Source organism: Canis aureus, chromosome 2, assembly GCF_053574225.1.
Source record: "Canis aureus isolate CA01 chromosome 2, VMU_Caureus_v.1.0, whole genome shotgun sequence".
Taxonomy (NCBI): Eukaryota; Metazoa; Chordata; class Mammalia; order Carnivora; family Canidae; genus Canis; species Canis aureus.
Genome location: NC_135612.1, coordinates 42,189,577 through 42,211,316, shown reverse-complemented (window position 1 = coordinate 42,211,316; position 21,740 = coordinate 42,189,577). Strand labels below are relative to the sequence as shown.

General features: G+C 39.2%; 1 protein-coding gene across 8 annotated transcripts in view; it reads left to right on the top strand.

Moving 5' to 3' along the window:
• The window catches only part of LRRC28 (leucine rich repeat containing 28), a 152,817-nt gene that overhangs the window by 101,783 nt on the left and 29,294 nt on the right, over window positions 1–21,740 (top strand). For all 8 annotated transcript variants that reach the window (XR_013363722.1, XM_077869935.1, XM_077869877.1 and 5 more), the window contains one exon: window positions 8,221–8,323. Coding sequence is in view for 7 of the 8 variants with exons in the window: in XM_077869935.1 (XP_077726061.1) it covers window positions 8,221–8,323 (103 nt within the window). In the remaining variant the exon portion in view is untranslated. The remainder of the gene's footprint in view (window positions 1–8,220; window positions 8,324–21,740) is intronic.

Genomic DNA, 21,740 nt, shown 5'->3' with positions numbered 1-21,740 from the left:
AATATCTCCTGATATCACACCTGGATGCTTGTGCACAGTGCCTGTCCCCTGACAGCCACACCACCCATGCAGCTTGCTAGGGAGTATTGTCTGCTACATTATGTGGGAGTTCCGTGCTTATATGGAAATGATGTGTTTGGGAGGCTGTCTAACTAACATCACGGTGAACCAGGCTGTCTGCTTTTAAGTTCTAGCTCTACCATTTAATTGCTGTGTGATCTTGGGCTTAGAAAGGCTAATTAATTTGTCTAAGTCTCAGGAACAAGGTAAAATGAATACCTAATTCACAGCACTATTGTAAGAATTAAATACGATCCATTTAAAACACCTGTGTCACTCATCAGTACTACATAAGCATGTGGTCAACATGAACTATTTTTATTGTTTTGCTAGACTGTTAGAAAGGGTTGGAGCTGTGTATGTCTTCACTTTTGTACCCCAAGCACCTAGCATAGTGTCTAGCTGATGGCTCTTAGTAATTTCTTTGTCACCTAAACTATGCAACACAAAAAGAGATGCTGGGGGAAAAAAGAATTAGAGATGCTGATGCTTGCATATTTAAACCAACAGCAAAAGAAGCCTTTAGTCATTCAAATTCATTAAAATCCATTTATTTTAACAGTTGTGATGATCGATGTTTAAAGCATCTTATTAAATTATAATTCACTGTGAAATCTTACATTGTACAAATTGCATAGATCAGAAAGAATATGATTATGTAAAAGATTTAATGGAGTATGTGTGCATGTGTTTAAAGAAACTAACAGATGTGTCAACTGTACTTCAAAGATTAAAAAAGAAACTAACACTGTTAAGAAAAGTCAGTCTTGGGTAGCCCCAGTGGCTCAGCGGTTTAGCGCCTGCCTTCAGCCCAGAATGTGATCCTGGAGATCCAGGATGGAGTCCCATGTTGGGCTCCCTGCACAGAGCCTGCTTCTCCCTCTGCCTGTGTGTCTGTCTCTCTCTCTGTGTCTGTCATGAATAAATAAATAAAATCTTTAAAAAAGAAAAGAAAAGTCAGTCTTAGGAAAAAGTAGCTGAAAAGTTCTCTTCATAAATGCCATGTAGGTACATTTCAAACTTATTTTAAAGATGATTTTTGGAATACACTATAAATTACTCCGAATTTGTTGTGAAGAAACCCACATTTCATACTTACATTAAAAATGTAATCATGACTCGTAATGTATCTGATTGAACTATGATAATTGTGACATAGATAGTCTTCCAAACAACCTATGTGGATCTATTGCTTTGATGTTGTAGTTTTTGTTCCCCCTTCATTTTTGTAGAAAAGGATACAGCATTCACCTTCTGAAAAAAACAAATGAGTTTTATACTGGTTAAGTATACAGTAAACAGTTGCTGTTAAGTTCTAGCCCATGCTGTCATTCTGTGCTTGCTTTTTTTTCTTATTTTTAAGATTTTATTTATTTATTTGAGAGGGTGGGACAGGGAGAAAGAGAGAACAGGAGTATAAAAGCCTAAGAGCAGGGGGAGGGAAAAACAGACTCCCCACTGAGCTAGGAGCCCTACTCCATCCGGATCTCAGGACCCTGAGATCATGACCTGAGCCAAAGGTAGATGCTTAACCAACTGAGCCACCCAGGCACCCCCATGCTTGCTTTTATAGTATAGTTAAAAGAGCAGTAACCTAAATACACAGAAGCATTTTGTTCCATCCTCAGCCAGAGCCTTGAAGTTGGGGGGAAAGAAAAGGAATTAGAGTTTGTTCAGGACAGCTAGCTTTTGCTAATTTCGAAGTAACAATACTTTGATCTGTGGGCCTGGGGAAAAAAAGGAGAAATATTGTGGACACGGTACAGCACTTTTAAAAGCCACATGAAAAAGTTCTGTGTTGCTTTAGCATCTATGCATATGGACAACTTCCTTACTTTATAAAGTTCATGTACTGAGCATTTTTGCACGGGAACTTTAAAAAATATTATTACCTGGTATTCTTATTGCAAGGTAGTGGTATATTAAAATTAACAGAAGGAAGAAAGCAAACCAGCTCGTTAGCCAGTCCATGAATGGTTTCTTCCAACATTAATTATCAGGTGAAGATTTTCCTCTCTTAAGAACAGAAGAAATATTTCAAAGCTTTTTCAGACAGAAAATACTTGCATTTCAGCCTCATTATGATTAAAAATACCATTCCATTGTGTTTGGGATTTTGCCAGCGGAAGAGTCTTTGGCTGAGAGCATGCACCCTTGAGGCTATCACAGCTCTGCCCTTCCAGCCTGTGACCTTGACGGGTGGTTAAAGTGTCTCAGCCTGCCCAGTAGGCTGTGTGTGCGGGTCAGCTAAAGCAAGACTTGACTGCTTTTTTTTATGATCTTGGACTCTGTTTTGTGATCTCTTTATAGTCAGAGGAGAGAGGTAAAAGACTAAGATGTATCTAGAACCAGTTATTATGCAAGGGATCAAGCTTGGCATATACATTGTTGAGGCATCATGACAAGCCTGTGAGATAAGTAGTATTGTCTTGTTTTGGAGAAGAGATGACAGGCTAGGAGCATGTCATTTGCCCCTCGTGTCCTGAAGCAGTTAGAAAGTAGAAAGGCAGGATTCAGACACTTTTCTGACTCCATAGCCCACTACATCCTGTGATTCCAGTACTGCTCTTTCTAACTCTGTATGAAATTGTGTTATTTGGAAAGGTTAAGTGTCTATATTAAATTCTCATGTCTGTGTGGTGTTACACTTACTACTGTGTGACAGATTTGATCACAGCTGATTTGAGTTTTCTTTCAGCTTCAGTTGAAAACAGTTCATTCCATTAGGGGCATATATAAAAAAGGACATTCTCCCAAGTGGTCAGGAGATACAAAAAGAATTCTCTGGAATATCAGAAATCTAAAATAAGATCTAAACCAATTAGCATTTTTAAATCATTGACTCTTCATTTTTTTTCCTTATAAAACTAGGATAGGAAGGAAGACCAAGCCATATAAGAAGTAGGCAGCATCAGCTTTTATTTACTTTTGTATTATGATCTGTGCACGTAGACCATTTCATTTGCACAGGCTCTTTTTGTGTGTATTAGAGGGGAGAGGTGCTTCCTCTGTCATGTCTCATTTTGTGTCCTTGACTCGAAGGGATGAATTGCTGTCTCTAGAGGCTGTTGCCTCCAACTCCTTTCCATGCAATAACTATAGAAAAGTGTTAATGCCTTTTGCTGCATGCTAGGGAGAATTCTCTCTTAATTGGCCTTTTGCTGTAGGGCCATACTTCCAAATATGTCACTACTAATAATGAGAATAATAAAAATTGCCATATATTGGAGAAGGTGTATGGCAAAGATTCTGCTTGATAATGTAGAAACTTTGTTAGTAATTCTCACCAAACTTAAGAGACAGTGTTATTGGAGTGCCTGGGTGGTTCAGTCAGTTGAGTGACTCTTGGTTTTGGCTCAGGTTACCATCTCAGGGTTGTGGAATCAAGCCCCCCCCCCCCCTTCAGGGTCCACACTCAGTGGGGAGTCCACTTGGGATTCTTTCTCCCTCTCCTTCTGCCCCCACTCTTTTTCTCTAAAATAGATAAATCTTTTTCTTTTTTTAAGAGCATTGTTTTTTCCTTTATATGATCAGGGAAACTGAGGACACCATTTAGTAAATAGAAGAACAGGTATTCAGATCCAGGCTGTCTGACTCCAAGACTGTTCTTAACAACTTTAATTAGTATTCTGCATGCTTTACCTCTGCATAAGCACAAGTAAAGAATATTTCCTCGAGTCCCATAGGGACTCCAAAGGCAATTCTGAAACCAGGGCTTTTTGCATTTTATCAATGCAGTTTCATTTTGAAAAAAATTTTTACAGTTTTCTATGTGCCTTTAAATCCACAGATGTCTATTTGTGATGACAGGATTTGTAGGCACATCAGAGAAGTAGTGAAGAAATCTAGAATAAGAATTCTTTGGCTAATATCGAGACCTTTTTCAGTGCAAGTGGATTCTTGGTATTTCTGTCTCTATTTTTTCCATCTATGTTCTATAAATTTGTAGCTCCTTATACCAGTAGATACGTTTATATATGTTTACTAACGTAGCAATACACATTATTTATATGAAGTGTATATTCTTATGCTTAAAAGAATATGGTGATTTAAATTTCACAGATTACATTCACTCTCAGTTGTCATAACAACGTGGTAAGGTTCAGGGACTAGGCACTACTATACCATTTAACGCATTGCAAACTGAAACTCTGTTCACGTGGTTAATAAGTGAAAGAACAGACACATGAACTATGAACAGACAATTCACTAAAAAAAAGTTAAAATGGCCCTCAGACATATTTGAAAACATTCACACTCGTAATTAGAGAAATGCAAATTAAGACAATGCCAGGATATCATTTCTCACCTATCAGGATGTCAAACATTTTTAAATAGGATAATTTGCTTTAAAAATTGAGGTAGTGAGAAAGGCAATGCCTTTATGCATTGCTGGAGGGGAAGCAGACTGGAGGGAAGTACCTCCTTCAGGAGGGAAATACCAAGAATCTACCCATCTTTTGACCCTGCAAGTCCACTTCAAGGGGTCAATGCTGAGGGTACACCTCCCTTAATACAGACATAGATGGACGCACGGATTCTTATACTGGTATATATTTTATAGGTCTGTCCACTGAGAGATCCTAGAAGCAATGGTACCCCTCTAGTAATGAGCACATGGCACTCAGATCTTGGTTTATAAACACACCCCAATAAAAGGAATCAAGTCTCCTTGGAAAAAGTAGTTGATTTCAGGGCTAGAGGAAGAAAAAAACAAGCTGAGTTTGGAACATTTTGTGTCAGAAAGTAAAGAAGTGCTCAAAAAAGGATGAAAACTTGTTAAGAGAACATAAGACCCAGGCTTAGACTGCTCCTAATTGCCAAAACTGGAACATTTATTTTGACTGATAAATCATAATGGTATTGGGTTTTTTTAGTTCTTATGATAAAATAAATATCCATCAATCCATACTGATATAAAAATCAAATAAATGGAAAGGAAGGGAAGGTTCTGCCTTACAGAATAGCAGTTAATAAATGTAGACAGGGACGCTTGGGTGGCTCAGTGGTTAAGTGCCTGCCTTCAGCTCAGGGTGTAATCCTGGAGACCTGGGATTGAGTCCCACATCAGGCTTCCTGCATGGAGCCTGCTTCTCCCTCTGCCTGTGTCTCTGCCTCTGTGTGTGTGTCTCTCATGAATAAATAAAATCTTTTAAAAATAAATAAAGACAGAAAAATGGTAGTAGAAAATCACCATTCAATAAAAACTACACAGTAAGTGTTGCAAACAAGATCTATTGGTGGATGTTAAAATTAATATGCAAGATTTTGAGGAGGAACAGGATTTTTTTTTTGTTTTTTTGGTTTTTTTTTTTTTTTTTTTTTTGGTAGTTGTTTTGTTTGTTTATTGTAAAGATTTTATTTATTCATGAGAGACACAGAAAGAAAGGCAGAGACATAGGCAGAGGGAGAAGTAGGCTCCTCTCAGGGAGCCCAATGTGGGACTCAATCCCTGGACTGGGATCACACCCTGAGCTGAAGGCAGATGCTCCACCACTGAGGCACCCAGGCATCCCAGGAACAGGATATTCACATAGCCTTGGGATTGTAGTAATCTGAAGGCTTAACCTGGGGCTTGCAGAGGCTGCTTCCAAGATGGCCCCATTCCCTCTCCAGAGATCTGCAGGTGGGCCCTCATAACCAGGAAGTTGTCTTCTTCCAGAATGAATGATCCAAGATAGAGAGCAAAGAGGAAGCCACAGTGTCTTCTGTGGCTTACTGGCTGAAATCACACACTGTTTGTGCCTGTCCTGCTTGTTAGATATTGTTAAGCTACCACACTGGGGAGGGGCATCTCTAGCCAGCAGCCCAGAAATTATTTTTTCTCTGAGAGTTGTCACTTCCCCTTTTGTTGCCTCCCAGCACTCCCAGCTTTGATTACTCTTTTTGAGTCTTACTCCAGTGCTAGTCCTGGACAGGATTATCAGGATCATTGTGAGAGGATGAGCAATGGGAAGGAGGCAATATGGACCCTTCCCTACCCTCTCCCACCAGGAACCCTTCCTCACCTCAGTCTTCTATCACCCCCTTCCACTTTCTGTACCAGATTGTCCAGAACCCATCTGTGAACCCATAAGACTTTCTACAAGCCTCTAAGCAGTGATTGTATTGTATAACAGTTAACAGTTTTTCCTGTCCATCTACATCAATATGATATCTTATTAGTATCTCTATTCCCCAAAGCCTACCATTGTGCCTAAAAAGTCCTTAATGGGTAAATAGGTTTTCTTTAGAAATGTAAATACACTTAAGAACTTCCCAATTCAGTTATCTGGGCCTCTGTTTTTTCCAAACTATAGGATTAGATGGAAGAGCTTTTCTTTCAACCTGTTGCCTCTTGGCACTAGCAGAACTCCAGAAATTTTTTCAAAGATTGTGTTCTTGCTTCAGGGAGTAGAGGGTTTGGCAAGACTGCTGAGGACTCTGTTTTGTGGTAGTGAAGACAAAGAGCCCCACCCAGTGAGTGCTAGGAGTGGAAAGGAAGGCTGGTCAAACATTCTTGCACACACAGTAGGCAGGAAGGGATTGCCTCAACACTTGGAAGTGTCACTGCTAATACCTATGTTGGGCAGAGAGCACCTTCAGTACTCTGTGCCTCATCTCTTCACCAAGTCCTCTTCCAGCTAGTGCTCCCCCCCCCACCCCAATTCCCAGCTGCTTCTGGAAAACCTCTGGATTCGGTCTCTCCTGGAACACCTGTTCCTGTTGCAGACCCTGCTTTCTGGACCCCCTTTCTCACCTCTTCCCATTCCTGGTACATACTGTTATTTTTTTTTAAGATTTTATTTTATTTATTCACAAGAGACAGAGAGGCAGAGACATAGATAGGTAGAGAGAGAAGCAGGCTCCCTGCCAGGAGCCTAATATGGGACTCATCTCTGAACCGGGATCACACCCTGAGACGCTCAACCACTGAGCCATACTGTTAAGTACCAAAAAGTCAACTGAGTACATTTGAAGATTTAATTGGCTTTATTAAATGATAATGGGGCAGCATCCCATCTAGCAAGTTGAAAGGAGCTCCATCAAGTTGCAGAAAAGGAAAGTTTTTAAAGGCAGAGCAGGAGCAGTGAAAAGGAAATTATTAGGAAAGTGCATTGTTTTAGGCAAGGTTGCCCTGCTAAGGCAGAATGGATGGGGTCTAGCAGTAAATTTCCTAGTGCTCACCAGGAAATTCCATATTGACTAGTTAAAGGTTACATTCCTCAGGGAGGTTGAAACTACAATTAGATTAGGTATTAAGGCCCAGTTTGGTGACGCAACCTAGCATAAGTGACTTCATTCTGAGCCTATGGTTTTCTTTGTAACAATACCCATTCCAGTCCTTACTGGCCTACAGGTATTTTCCACCTATTCTTTATTTATTTATTTATTTAAATTCAATTTGCCAACATATAATATAACTCCCAGGGCTCATCCCATCATATGCCCTTCCTTAGTGCCTATCACCTAGTTACCCCATCCTCCCACCCACCTCCCCTTCTGCAACCCTTTGTTTCCCAGAGTTAGGAGTCTCTCATGGTTTGTCTCCCTAATTGTCCACCTATTCTTCACACCTCACTAGGGGACTGGGATTTAGGGTTCCCTTTACTTCCTCCTCCCTCTTCAGCCTTGGGCAGTTTATCCATTCCTACATCTGCCTAGCTCCAGAGACTTCAGCCCAGCCAGGGCTTGATCCCTATCCCTCCCTGCTCCCCATTCTCTGTCTAGGGGAGGTGAAACACAGTAGGTGATACAGGGGTAGAACTAAGCCTGGTGAGGCTAACCTGCCACTTTTGTTCATATCACCTTTTTTCTGCTGGAGGAAAATGAAAATGAAAATGAATGCAGACTTACAACAAGTAGTATTCTTAAAATTGTTAATAAAAAGTCACAACATTTATGGGGGAAGGAAATTTAATCATATTCTCTTCACAGTTATCTCATTTTATAGTTCAAGAAACCAGATGAGTTGAGTAATTTTTCTATGGTCACATTTTCTGATACAGAATCTAATATTCCACCTGACATAATTTCACACACAGAGTTCAAGTAAATCTGTAACAATTTGTCCTCGAGAATAGAAACTTTGACTCATTCTAATATTATGGATTACATTTACATTTCACACTGTACTGATACGTATTTATAGGAATTATAGTACTTTTCTTTTTAATCCAGATTTAGGTCGATCTCGAGAACTACAATACGTGTACGTGGATAACAACATTCACCTGAAAGGCTTGCCGTCCTATCTGTATAATAAAGTCATCGGGTGCAGTGGGTAAGGCTGATTTCATGTTTTGTACTATAGCTGAACTCTGCCACATTTATTTCAATTTCACTTTTTGATCCTGATGTAACTCAGAAATTGGTAGACTGCCTTGGATCAGATGCCTGTTCAATTCTGTCTTTGGCCTTAATATGCTAAACCAAATACTAGAAGCTAAGAATATTGAGCAAGCAATTTACCGTATTATACTTTGAGTTCAGTCAGTAAGCAAGTTGTTTATTATTTTCTGGTCAAAAATGAATCCATGTATACCTTCATAAACTCCATAGTATCAGTCCCTGAAAGTGGAGGAATCACCATGAACTTAAAAGCTTTCTTTTCTCTACCCTCCACGGCAGTGAGAGTTTTACTACAGGAATAGCTCTAGGACCTAGAACTTGACCATTTCAAAATATTTAGAATGCAACATGTGACATAGTCTCTTAATACAAATAATGATCCTAGCAACCAAAACAGATGTTTCCGTTCAAAGGATATGATAGACTTTTATTTTCAGAGCAGCAATAGTCTTTTCTTCTCAGTCCGGTTTGGAAAAGTGGTTTCAGCCTCTCCTTCTAGAATGTTGGGACGGAACCACCTTAAAGTGTTTCCCAGAGTGGTGTGAGATTAATATAGGACCACTCAGCTACCAGAGCCTGTTTAAACGGGCCTGCCTTCCCTCACAGAAACAGCCAAAGGATACTTGGGATACCTTCAAGGCTACTTAGCCAGCATATTTGACTCTGTACTTGTGATTCCAGCACCCTGCGTAACCTGGCTCATACTATATGTAGTTCTGGCAAGAATAGAGATGACAACAAACTTGTGCATAGAAGACAGCCACTCCCCTGTTGGCCTGCCTCCAGGGGATAGGCACTGAGCAGCAATTGCTCCAGAGAGGGCATTCCTAGGACTAGTGGCCTTCCCTTAGGAAAAATTATACCATTGTTATCTTGGAAGAGCCTTCGATGACGCTTCAAAGTGCCCATATAGGCTGATGAAATACAACCCCAGAGATGTATTTCAGAACCTTCTGTGAAGCGGAGATAATAGAATGTGTGGTAGGGTTTTAGCTCAGTGATTTTTCGACAGCTGATTATATGACAGCTGTTAATACTACTCAGTCATTAATCCTAATGAGTTCTTAAAGGATCTGTAACATAGCCTAATTCTTCCAAGTGGTAAGTAAAATACCTTCCATCACCAAGATACGTGGAATGATGCAAGCGTGCTCCAAGGCTGAAGGCAGTTCTTCCCACACCTAAGCCTTCAGAGACTGCACTGAATTAGGAATTCAGACTGCACACAATTAAGGAATAGCTTTTACTTAAGATAAAGAGCCTTCTACTTTGTCATGTATTTGTTGTGTTAGTGACTGCCAGAAAGTTTTACATATGCTGAGTAGAGAGACATTTTTTAATCCTTTACTTGGTATTTGGTAGCAGGAGTATTGAACTTTATAGTTAATTTTCTTTGAGAAATATGCAAATTATTAAGTAGTAGTCTACATTTATTATTATTAACATCTTCCTTTGGAAGTAGCAATAAAAAATAAAACAGTTATTCAAAGGATAGTATAAAATAATTGAGTTTGTAATATTAGTAGTTTTTGGAATAGAGGCAGCTCCACTTACAAATGAACTGTGATCCAAAAAGCATTTTTAGTCTGTTGGTGTAAGTCAGTGCACTTGTTAGAAGCAACTCTGGTGGTTATATTCCTGGCCAACTCATTAAAAGGTCATTTAACAAAAAATAAAATAAAATAAAAAATAAAAGGTCATTTAACCCATTTTGCACCCCCCGAAATTATATGATATTTTATGGCAAAATGTACTCCAAATTCTAATAGATGATGGTTCTGAAGGTTTGGCAACAGAATTAAGGGTCCTTCTTCTTTTTTATCTCTTTTATCTCTCTTGTTGAATATATGCAAAGGGCTTTCCCCGTTCCAAGTCAAAACGGGGCTGCATTGGGAGAAGGAAGGACAAGGAGTAGAACAAGATTCTGAGGTAAACCTGATATATAGAGCAAAAGGGCACTTGAGGCCTAGAAAGTGTGCTTCTTGATTCTGAACAAGAATCTTGGTTCACTTAGCTCATTCAGTTAATATTTATTGAGCAACTACTCTGGTCACTGTGTTAGACAATGGCCATACAGTGATGAGTAATGCAATTTTTAATATCTGTCCTTGTGGACCATATAATCTATCCAGGAATCTAAATAAACAATAAATAATTGATCAAGCTTAGTGATAGTGCTCTTTAAGGAGAGGATATTTAAGCTGAGAAACTAAGAATCAATATACTTGGTTCTCCACCACTCTCACCTATGGTTCTTCAGTGTAGGCCTGGAGTATAAGAACACACTAGCTTCTGTTGTACTGTACCATCTCTGAAACAACTACATTACTTCCTTCTTTCTTTCTTTCTTTTTTTTTTTTAGATTTTATTTATTTATTCATAAGAGACACAGAGAGAGAGGCAGAGACATAAGTAGAGGGAGAAGCAGACTCCCTATGGTAAGCCTGATGCAGGACTTGATCCCAGGACCCTGGGATCATGACCTGAGCCAAAGGCAGACACTCAACCCCTGAGCCACCCAGATGTCTCTACATTACCTCTTCTGATGAAGAGTCTAAGAGAGGGCAGCCCAGGTGGCTCAGCGATTTAGTGCTGCCTTCATCCCAGGGTGTGATCCTGGAGACCCGGGATCAAGTCCCATGTCCAGCTCCCTGAATGGAGCCTGCTTCTTCCTCTGCCTGTGTCTCTGCCTCTCTCTCTCTCTGTATCTCTCATGAATAAATAAATAAAATCTTAAAAAAAAAAAAAGTCTAAGAGAATTAGAGCAACAGAGCAAAATGAACACAGCATTTTAGGGACATGTGGCACAATATGAAAAAGTCTGCTATATGTATAACTCACATCTGAGAATAAAATACAGAATCAGATATAAAACTATAAAGCATAAATATAGCAAATAATGTACAGTTTTAAGAAATCTTAGAAATCTTATACGACTTATTTGTCATATAATTATTGAGCATTAACTAGCAAGTCAGCACTGTGCTAAGAATTGTGGAAAAGACAAAGATAACTTAGATGTTTATCCTAATATATAAAAATAAGTGTTAATACAAAAAATAAATAGCTTAAGAGAGGTAGAGTGATAGAAATTTAGAGCATGGGACTATCTTTTATGACCTGGCCTTGAAGTTATACACTGTCATTTCTGTTATATCCTGTTGATTACACAGGTCAGTCCTATCTATTGCAGCAGGAGACTACTTAAGGGAGTGAGTACTAGGAGGGGAGACTCATGGGCGCCATCTTGGAAACTGGGCTGTCACAGCTTCCGTGCATTCAATGCTCTTTGCCAGCTTCATGGAAAAGTATGATTTTTATTTTGTCTGGGTCTTTCTTACTGTTACTGTAGGAGTAAATGTCTTTAGTTCTTCTGTATTTTACCCAGAAAGAGAAGTCCATCCTATTAGAATTGTAGAGAATGGTAATTGGCATATTTGCTTACTTAGGAAAACATAATGGTAAAAGTGATCCTATACCGGTTCTTCTTTCAGTTGTCTGATTATATGCAGAAAACTGAGCCATTGCTTTGCTTTTCCTTATGTAAATAAGCAATTACAGCTTGACTTGATACAAATTTGGTTTAATGACTTGATTAAATGGTTTGTTAATATAACTACTCAAGGTAACAGAGTTGTTTATGTGAGAAATGCATTCTGAGTTCTGAGTTAAACCAGCAGTCTCTAAAAATAGCCTTGGAGCACCTGGGTGGCTCAGTTGGTTGCGTGTTGGACTCTTGGATTGGCTGAGGTCATAATCTTGGGCTCAGTGCCCAACACAGAGTCTGCTTGAGATTCTCTCCTTCTCCCTCTGCCTTCCCCTCAAATAAATAAATAAAATCTTTTAAAAAATTAAAAAGTTAAATAAATAAATAGGCTTGGGACACCTAGGTGGCTCAGTGGTTGAGGGTCTGTCTTTGGCTCAGGGTATGATCTTGGAGTCACAAGATCAAGTCCCACATTGGACTCCTTGCAGGAGCCTACTTCTCCCTCTGCCTGTGTCTCTGCCCGTCTCTCTCTCTCTCTTTCTCTCTCTCTCTCTCATGAATAAATAAATGAAATCCTTAAAAATAAATAAATAAAATCTTTTAAAATAAATAAATAGACTTTATGTCACAGTCTCTTTTTATGTGGGGGCTGCCCTCCAGCCAATAAGAAGCAATATTAGATACCTGAATCACTCCTTGTGGGGCAAGCACAAAGTAGTATGGCTAGAGACAAATTGACAGATTGAACCGTCAATCAAGAGAGTTTGAAGTTTGATTCCAACAAAGTAATTAATTGTTTATTTAAACAAAAATATTAATACTCCTTTTAAGTTTTAGAGGAATGTAACAGAATCCAGCATCTTCACAGTATAAATACATCTTTCACAGTATCCAGGATACAACCCACAATTACATAACATGAATAATAAGGAAAATGTGACCCATTCTCAAGGAAAAGACAATTAGCAGAGACCAACCCAAGAGGACCCAAACTGTTGGAATTGATAGATGGGGATTTTAAAACAACTATTCTCAATGACATAAAGAAAAATAAGTTTGTAGTGAATGAAAAGACCAGGGTAAGAAAGGGAATTATAGGAAAGAAACAAATGGAAATCCTAGAGTTGAAATACAATATCTGAAATAAAGATTTTTCTTATTGGGCTTAACAACCAAATGGGTATAACAGAGGAAAAGTCAGTGAGCTCGGAGGTAGATCAATAGAAATTAATCAGTGTGAAGAACACAGAGAAAAAAGATTGAAAACAAAAATGAACCCAGCATCAGGAATCTCCCAGATTATATTAAAAAAAAAAAGCCTGATAGAGGTATAATTGGTGTCCCAGAAGGAACAGATTTTTCCTAATTTTTCTTTTGCCTAAGAGAAATGCGGCAAAAAATGTTTGAAGAATTAACATCTGAAAATTTCCCAAATATCAGACTTAAATTTACATTGAAGCTCAGCAAACCCTAAGCAGTACAAATTATGAAGAAAATGATGCCTAAGCAAAGCTGCTGAAAACCAAAGATAAAAAGAAAATCTCAAAAGATGCCAGAGAAAAATGACAAATTACAAATAAAGAAAAATTCAAAAGACTGTTGTTACCTTCTCATCAGAGACTGTGAAGGCAAGAAAACAGTGAAACAACTTTTTTAAGGTGTGAAACAAACAAAAAAATACAATCAACCTAGCATCCAGCAAAAACACTTTTCAAGAATGCCTTACTCTTGTCTTTGGTCTCGATTCACTTCTGTATGTTTGAGCCCCTCTGCTTGTTCCTGGAGAGCAGAGACGGAAAATACCTTTCTCACTCCTGCATCATTTCAGGTAATAGGGATGGATATTTCATCTCTGATGGGGTCAAGGGAGGTTGACCATGCACAGCAGATAACTCATGTGAATTCCTCCTTTACAGCCCGCATTCCTCATAGCGGTGGCTCTTCTCCACCATGAAGCAGAGAAGGCAGTTAATAGATGTATCCTAAAATGAATTTAATTAGCCCTTTATATCCTGTGGTGAAGAGTAGGAACTTGTCAAAGGGAAATTAGACATTATATAAAACAGAGAATCCGCTTACTTGTTAATGGGAGCCTTTTCAGTGGTTTCACTGAGACACCTGTCTTTTTAATTATGGAAGATGAAGAAAGCATTAGGAAAAATCTGACTTTCAGTTTTCTAAACCTTTTTTTGTTACTCTATATTGTTAAATTCTTTGGGAAGTGTCCACATACAGTTCATGCGTGATTGTATAAAGAAGCAGCAGCTGTTAAGGCAATAACACTATGAAGTATTTCACAAATAACTGGCTTGTTTTTTATTCTGCTTTTTCCTTGTTTTATCGTTTTGCTCAGGGTTCTCATGCTACAGTGTGGCTATAAAGTTTGGAAACAAGTAATATTATTTTACCACATATATTAGTCAGGGTTCTCCACAGCAACAGAACCAATAGGATGTGTGTGGGGGTGAGGGGAAAAGGGAGGTTGATTTATTTTGAGGAATTGGCTGCTGAGTCTGAAATCCGCAGGGCTGGCTAGATACCCAGGGAAGAGTTGATGTGGCAGCTTGAGTATGAAGGCAGTTTGGAAGTGGGTCTCACTCAGTCTTTTTCTCTGAAGGCCTTCTGAGGCCCACCCACATTATAGAGAGTAGTCAGCTTTATTCAATCGACCAATTTAAATGTTGATCTCATCCATAAAAATATCTTCACAGAAACATCTAGTCTGGTGTTGGACCAAATATCTGGCTACTGTGACCAAGCCAACTTAATACAAAAATTTAATCATCACACCATGTGTTGTAGTAGATCATCAAAAGAATAATTTATTGTGTGTTTACCTATGCTTCCGGACTTCATGGCCACACTGCATAGTAGCATTTTGGATATGATTTTCTCATCTTAATTTTCTTTGTACTAGGAAAGAGACAATCATTATAAAGTAAACTTGAGATTCATTTCTTCATCTTCACAGAATGGTTCATAAAGGTGATCTTTCCAATCCATGGAAATATTCATACCAAGCTGCAGGTGTGTTACTACAGACTCTCATGCTTATGTGATCACACAGGGTGAACAGAGGTTCTGAGAGCAAGAGGCAAAGGCAAAGTAAATACCAAAGGCAAAAATTGCAAAAGTTTTCACATAAACCTTGACATTATTTGACAGGCCAATGTGTAGCTGGTTTGCACTAGTGTACCCATTGCAGCTGTTAAGTTATTGACAGTATTAAAGTATTTCTACCCAAGCTAGTGAATAACTCTTGGGCGAAGTCACCTGAGCTCCCCAACTCCCATGTCTGCCTCTCCCCTAAGGTCCACAACAAAGGGTTAATGACTAATAGAGCAGAAGGCTCCAGGACCTGCCTTAGAAGCATGATACTGTTTGGGCTTTTTTGTTTGTTCTAATAATGTACAAGCATGTACAATTCATGCTTTTTAGCATACATTTCTGTGAATTTTGACAGATATATAGAGTCATAAAGCCAAACTATAATCAAGATACAAAATAGTTCATCTACTCCAAAAATGTCCTCTGTGTCCCTTTGATTTTTTTTTTATTTTTTTTTAAATTTTTATTTATTTATTTATTTATGATAGTCACAGAGAGAGAGAGAGAGAGAGAGAGAGGCAGAGACAGAAGCAGGCTCCATGCACCGGGAGCCCGACGTGGGATTGGATCCCGGGTCTCCAGGATCGCGCCCTGGGCCAAAGGCAGGCACCAAACCGCTGCGCCACCCAGGGATCCCCTCTGTGTCCCTTTGAAATGAACTCTCCCCTCCCGTTCTAGCCCCTGGAAATAATGGTCTGTTTTGTGTCCCTATATTTGCCCTTTCTATAATGTCATACAAAGTGTACTGATACAAGCTGCTATACACATTCATATATGGGGTTTTGTGTGAACATAAATTTTCATTTCACCTGGATAGAATACCTAAGAATGTAGTTGCTGGGTCATATGGTAAGTGTTATGCTTAGCTTCATAAAAAACTGCTGGTCTATTTTCCAATTTGGCTATGCTATTTCTTATTTCTGTCAGCAACTTATGAGAGTTCTTATCAGATTCTTTTTCTTTCAGACATCTGATAAATGAGTAGTGATATCTTATGGTTTTAATTTGCTTTGCATTTCTCTAATGACTACTGACGTTGGACCTCTTTTCACATACTTATTTGCCCTCCATATATCTTCTTTGGCCAAGTGTGTTCCAATCTTTCACTCACTTTTTACAAATGGGATTGTTTTAAGTTATTGACTCTTGAGAGTTCTTTATATATTCTGAATACATGTCTTTCATCAAGTATGTGATTTGCACATATTTTCTCCCAGTCTGTGGCTTGTCTGTCATTTTTACAGACTTAGCAGGTATGTATTGTGACACTTCATAGCACCTGCCCACCCTAATACACACACACACACGACTCAAGATATATTTAATTTAATCCATAAATAAGACATTTTCCAAAATCCTGTTTGACAGATTACTGTCATTTTTCCTATATAATCATGTCCTTAAACATGGCGATCTTATAATATAACCAAATACAGATATTTGTAATGCTTATGAGGTCGCTAGCACATCTCCTGGTCCTGAGACTTCTAATGGACCCCTTTGAGTACCCCCAAATTATCTCCTTTTTGGCAATAGTATGGATGACTCAGTATTCTTTTTCCCATTTCTTTCTTATCTTTTCTCTTTCAGGCTTCTTTAACTATGTCTGTGTTTGGAACTGCTTAGCTATCAATATGGAAACTACTAGATAAAAGAGAAAATTGAACTCAGATGAGTTAACAGCAGCAGAACACCTGTAATACAGTTAGAAATATGTGATAGAAACTTAAAACGTGGTAGATCATTGGTAAGAGAGGATTATCAGGGACGACTTTATAAAGGAATTAGATTTGGGGACAAGTAAGATTTATATTTGGGATGACCAGATATGGAAATTTTCAGGCCAATTTGGCCTGTAGGCTGGAGTGGCCATGGTGCATTTTAATAAAGACAGTATTGCCTAGAGCAAGGCTTATAATTCAGAATCCACAAGGAAATGGTAAGGTCACAGGCCCCCATAGGCACCTTTCTTCTTACATTGTCCTCTTTTTGCATCAACTAAGGTAAGAGGGTCACATTTCTTAAAAGTTGGCTAGAAGGCTTCCATATTTTGACCCTGCACATCAATGTAAATTTCATTAGTTTACCACAAGAACATTACCAATATTTTTGAAGCTCCTATGTGCATCTCTCCAATTGTACGCTCTTCCCCAAGGTTAACCACTATCCTGAATTTTATATTGATCATTCATTTATACTCAGTTTTGATTTTGATATACGTAAATACCTCCCCAGGTAGTATATTGTCAGGTTTTGTATCTTTGTGTAAATGGCACATGCTGTATGTATGCCCCTGTGACTTACTTTTTTTTCATGTAACATTTTGTTCTTATTCTCCACTTTCTTCCTAATTTTTCTGTTCCTCTTCGGAGGAAAACTTTTTGAAAGAGATGCCTATACTTCCTGACACCACTTCCTTCCATTCTCGCATCCACCCACACCAATTGGGCTTTGGTAACACAATTCTACACCAAAGCCAGCATTTTCAGTGTCACTAGTTACTTCCACATTGCCAAATTCACTTCTCAGTTCTAATCTTTTGACCTGTCCAACACTTGATCAGTTTCTACTTCTTGAAACACCTTCACTACCTGGCTTTCAGAATACCATCTCTCTGGTTCCCCTCTTCTGCCACTGTCCACCCCTTCTCAGCCTTCTCTAGTGCTTCATCCTCATTCCCCTGTTCACAACATACTGAGATCAGGACTCAAGGACTCAAAACTCTTCTCCGTCTCTACCAATTCTTTTTTTTTTTTTTTAATTTTATTTATTTATTTATGATAGTCACACAGAGAGAGAGAAAGAGAGGCAGAGACACAGGCAGAGGGAGAAGCAGGTTCCATGCACCGGGAGCCTGATGTGGGATTCGATCCCGGGTCTCCAGGATCGCGCCCTGGGCCAAAGACAGGCGCTAAACCGCTGCGCCACCCAGGGATCCCTGTCTCTACCAATTCTGATTGGTCACTGATTGGTCTGATTGGTCACTGATTCCCAAGCAAGAATAGCAGTTCTCCACTCCAGGGCATTTGGAAATGTGTGTAAGTTGGGGAGGGAGTAGGCTTTAAGACTGGGATTTCTACTGACATTTGGTGAGATGCTAAATATCTTGCACACAAAAGTTCTAAACAATTAAGAATATGTGCCCCCCTGAAATGCTGACAGCATCCCTGATGAGAAACATTGCTAGGTTATTTCATGCAATCACAATTATGCTTTAAATATTACTCATGCATGACTCCCAAATATAGAACTTCAGCCTAGACCACTTGCCTGACCTCCAGACTCCTACATCCAACAGCATCTAATTGGCATTTCCAGATGGATATGTACAATTAAATGTTAACATATCCATAATCAAACTCCTAATTCCTTGCCCCCCAACTCAGTCTTCTATAATCTGCTACATCTCAGTTGATGGAAATTCCATTCTTCCAGTTACTCTGCTCCTAAGCTCGGGGGGATCTTCTTTAATTTCTCTTTTTCCCACAACCAACCCATCACATAGCCTGTTGGCTGTACATTCAAAAACATATTCAGTCTCTTGCAACTTCTATGTAATATCACCTTGACCTAAGTTACCATCATCTTTCACCTGGATGATAATAAAGGTCTTCCTCTTTCTGTCTCAACCACCCTGAGTCTGTTCTCTACATGGTGTCTGGTGATCCTAGCAATGTCATAACTCAGATCCAGTTACGCTTTACTCAGCCATCACCCTTGGTATTCCATATACTTAGCATAAAAGCCAGAGCCCTTGCAGTGACCTGTGGGCCTCTACATGACTTGTCTTCTAGGTCATACCTTTGAATTCCCCTACCACTCTCTCCCTTCCTACCTCCACTTTGGCCATATTTACCTCCTCCCTTCTTGAGCACACCAGACTCCTGCCTCTTTGCACCTATTTCTCCTCTATCTGGAATACTACTATTCTCCTAGATTTCTTCAGTCTTAACACCACATGTGTTATAACTTCTTCCATCAAAATTCTCAATATTAGAGCTTATTAGACATATTAAGAATGGTTATTATAAAGTTTGTATCAGGGATGCCTGGGTGGCTTAGTGGTTGAGCATCTGCCTTTGGTTCAGGGCATGATTCCAGGGTCCTGAGATCAAGGACTCCATGTGAGGAGCCTGCTTCTCCCTCTATGTCTCTGCCTCTCTCTGTGTGTATCTCTCATAGATAAATAAAATCTCTTAAAAAAATAAATAAATAAAAGTAAATAATTTTTTAAAATTTATTTTTTATTGGTGTTCAATTTACCAACATACAGAATAACCCCCAGTGCCCGTCACCCATTCACTCCCACCCCCCGCCCTCCTCCCCTTCTACCACCGCTAGTTTGTTTCCCAGAGTTAGGAGTCTTTATGTTCTGTCTCCCTTTCTGATATTTCCCACACATTTCTTCTCCCTTCCCTTATATTCCCTTTCACTATTATTTATATTCCCCAAATGAATGAGAACATATAATGTTTGTCCTTCTCCGATTGACTTACTTCACTCAGCATAATACCCTCCAGTTCCATCCACGTTGAAGCAAATGGTGGGTATTTGTTGTTTCTAATGGCTGAGTAATATTCCATTGTATACATAAACCACATCTTCTTTATCCACTCATCTTTCGATGGACACCGAGGCTCCTTCCACAGTTTGGCTATTGTGGCCATTGCTGCTAGAAACATCGGGGTGCAGGTGTCCCGGCGTTTCATTGCATCTTTGGGGTAAATCCCCAACAGTGCAATTGCTGGGTCGTAGGGCAGGTCTATTTTTAACTCTTTGAGGAACCTCCACACAGTTTTCCAGAGTGGCTGCACCAGTTCCCATTCCCACCAACAGTGTAAGAGGGTTCCCTTTTCTCCGCATCCTCTCCAACATTTGTGGTTTCCTGCCTTGTTAATTTTCCCCATTCTCACTGGTGTGAAGTGGTATCTCATTGTGGTTTTTGATTTGTATTTCCCTGATGACAAGTGATGCAGAACATTTTCTCATGTGCATGTTGGCCATGTCTATGTCTTCCTCTGTGAGATTTCTCTTCATGTCTTTTGCCCATTTCATGATTGGATTGTTTGTTTCTTTGGTGTTGAGTTTAAGAAGTTCTTTATAGATCTTGGAAGCTAGCCCTTTATCTGTTAGGTCATTTGCAAATATCTTCAATATTTGAAGATACAGTCAACAAAGGTATCCTTTGCTGTGCAAAAGCTTCTTATCTTGATGAAGTCCCAATAGTTCATTTTTGCTTTTGTTTCTTTTGCCTTCGTGGATGTATCTTGCAAGAAGTTACTGTGGCCGAGTTCAAAACGGGTGTTGCCTGTGTTCTCCTCTAGGATTTTGATGGAATCTTGTCTCACATTTAGATCTTTCATCCATTTTGAGTGAATCTTTGTGTATGGTGCAAGAGAGTGGTCTAGTTTCATTCTTCTGCATGTGGATGTCCATTTTCCCAGCACCATTTATTGAAGAGACTGTCTTTCTTCCAATGGATAGTCTTTCCTCCTTTATTGAATATTAGTTGACCATAAAGTTGAGGGTCCACTTCTGGATTCTCTATTCTGTTCCATTGATCTATGTGTCTGTTTTTGTGCCAGTACCACACTGTCTTGATGACCACAGCTTTGTAGTACAACCTGAAATCTGGCATTGTGATGCCCCCAGATATGGTTTTCTTTTTTAAAATTCCCCTGGCTATTCAGGGTCTTTTCTGATTCCACACAAATCTTAAAATAATTTGTTCTAACTCTCTGAAGAAAGTCCATGGTATTTTGATAGGGATTGCATTGAATGTGTCAATTGCCCTGGGTAGCATTGACATTTTCACAATATTAATTCTGCCAATCCATGAGCATGGAATATTTTTCCATCTCTTTGTGTCTTCCTCAATTTCTTTCAGAAGTGTTCTATAGTTTTTAGGGTATAGATCCTTTACCTCTTTGGTTAGGTTTATTCCTAGGTATCTTATGCTTTTGGGTGCAATTGTAAATGGGATTGACTCCTTAATTTCTCTTTCTTCAGCCTCATTGTTAGTGTATAGAAATGCCACTGACTTCTGGGCATTGATTTTGTATCCTGCCACGCTACCAAATTGCTGTATGAGTTCTAGCAATCTTGGGGTGGAGACTTTTGGGTTTTCTATGTAGAGTATCATGTCATCGGCGAAGAGGGAGAGTTTGACTTCTTCTTTGCCAATTTGAATGCCTTTAATGTCTTTTTGTTGCCTGATTGCTGAGGCTAGGACTTCCAGTACTATGTTGAATAGCAGTGGTGAGAGTGGACATCCCTGTCTTGTTCCTGATCTTAGGGGAAAGGCTCCCAGTTTTTCCCCATCGAGAATGACATTTGCTGGGGGCTTTTCGTAGATGGCTTTTAAGATGTCGAGGAATGTTCCCTCTATCCCTACACTCTGAAGAGTTTTGATCAGGATTGGACGCTGAATTTTGTCAAATGCTTTCTCTGCATCTAATGAGAGGATCATATGGTTCTTGGTTTTTCTCTTGCTGATACGATGAATCACATTGATTGTTTTACGAGTGTTGAACCAGCCTTGTGTCCCAGGGATAAATCCTACTTGGTCATGGTGAATAATTTTCTTAATGTACTGTTGGATCCTATTGGCTAGTATCTTGTTGAGAATTTTTGCATCCATGTTCATCAGGGATATTGGTCTGTAATTCTCCTTTTTGGTGGGGTCTTTGTCTGGTTTTGGAATTAAGGTGATGCTGGCCTCATAGAACGAATTTGGAAGTACTCCATCTCTTTC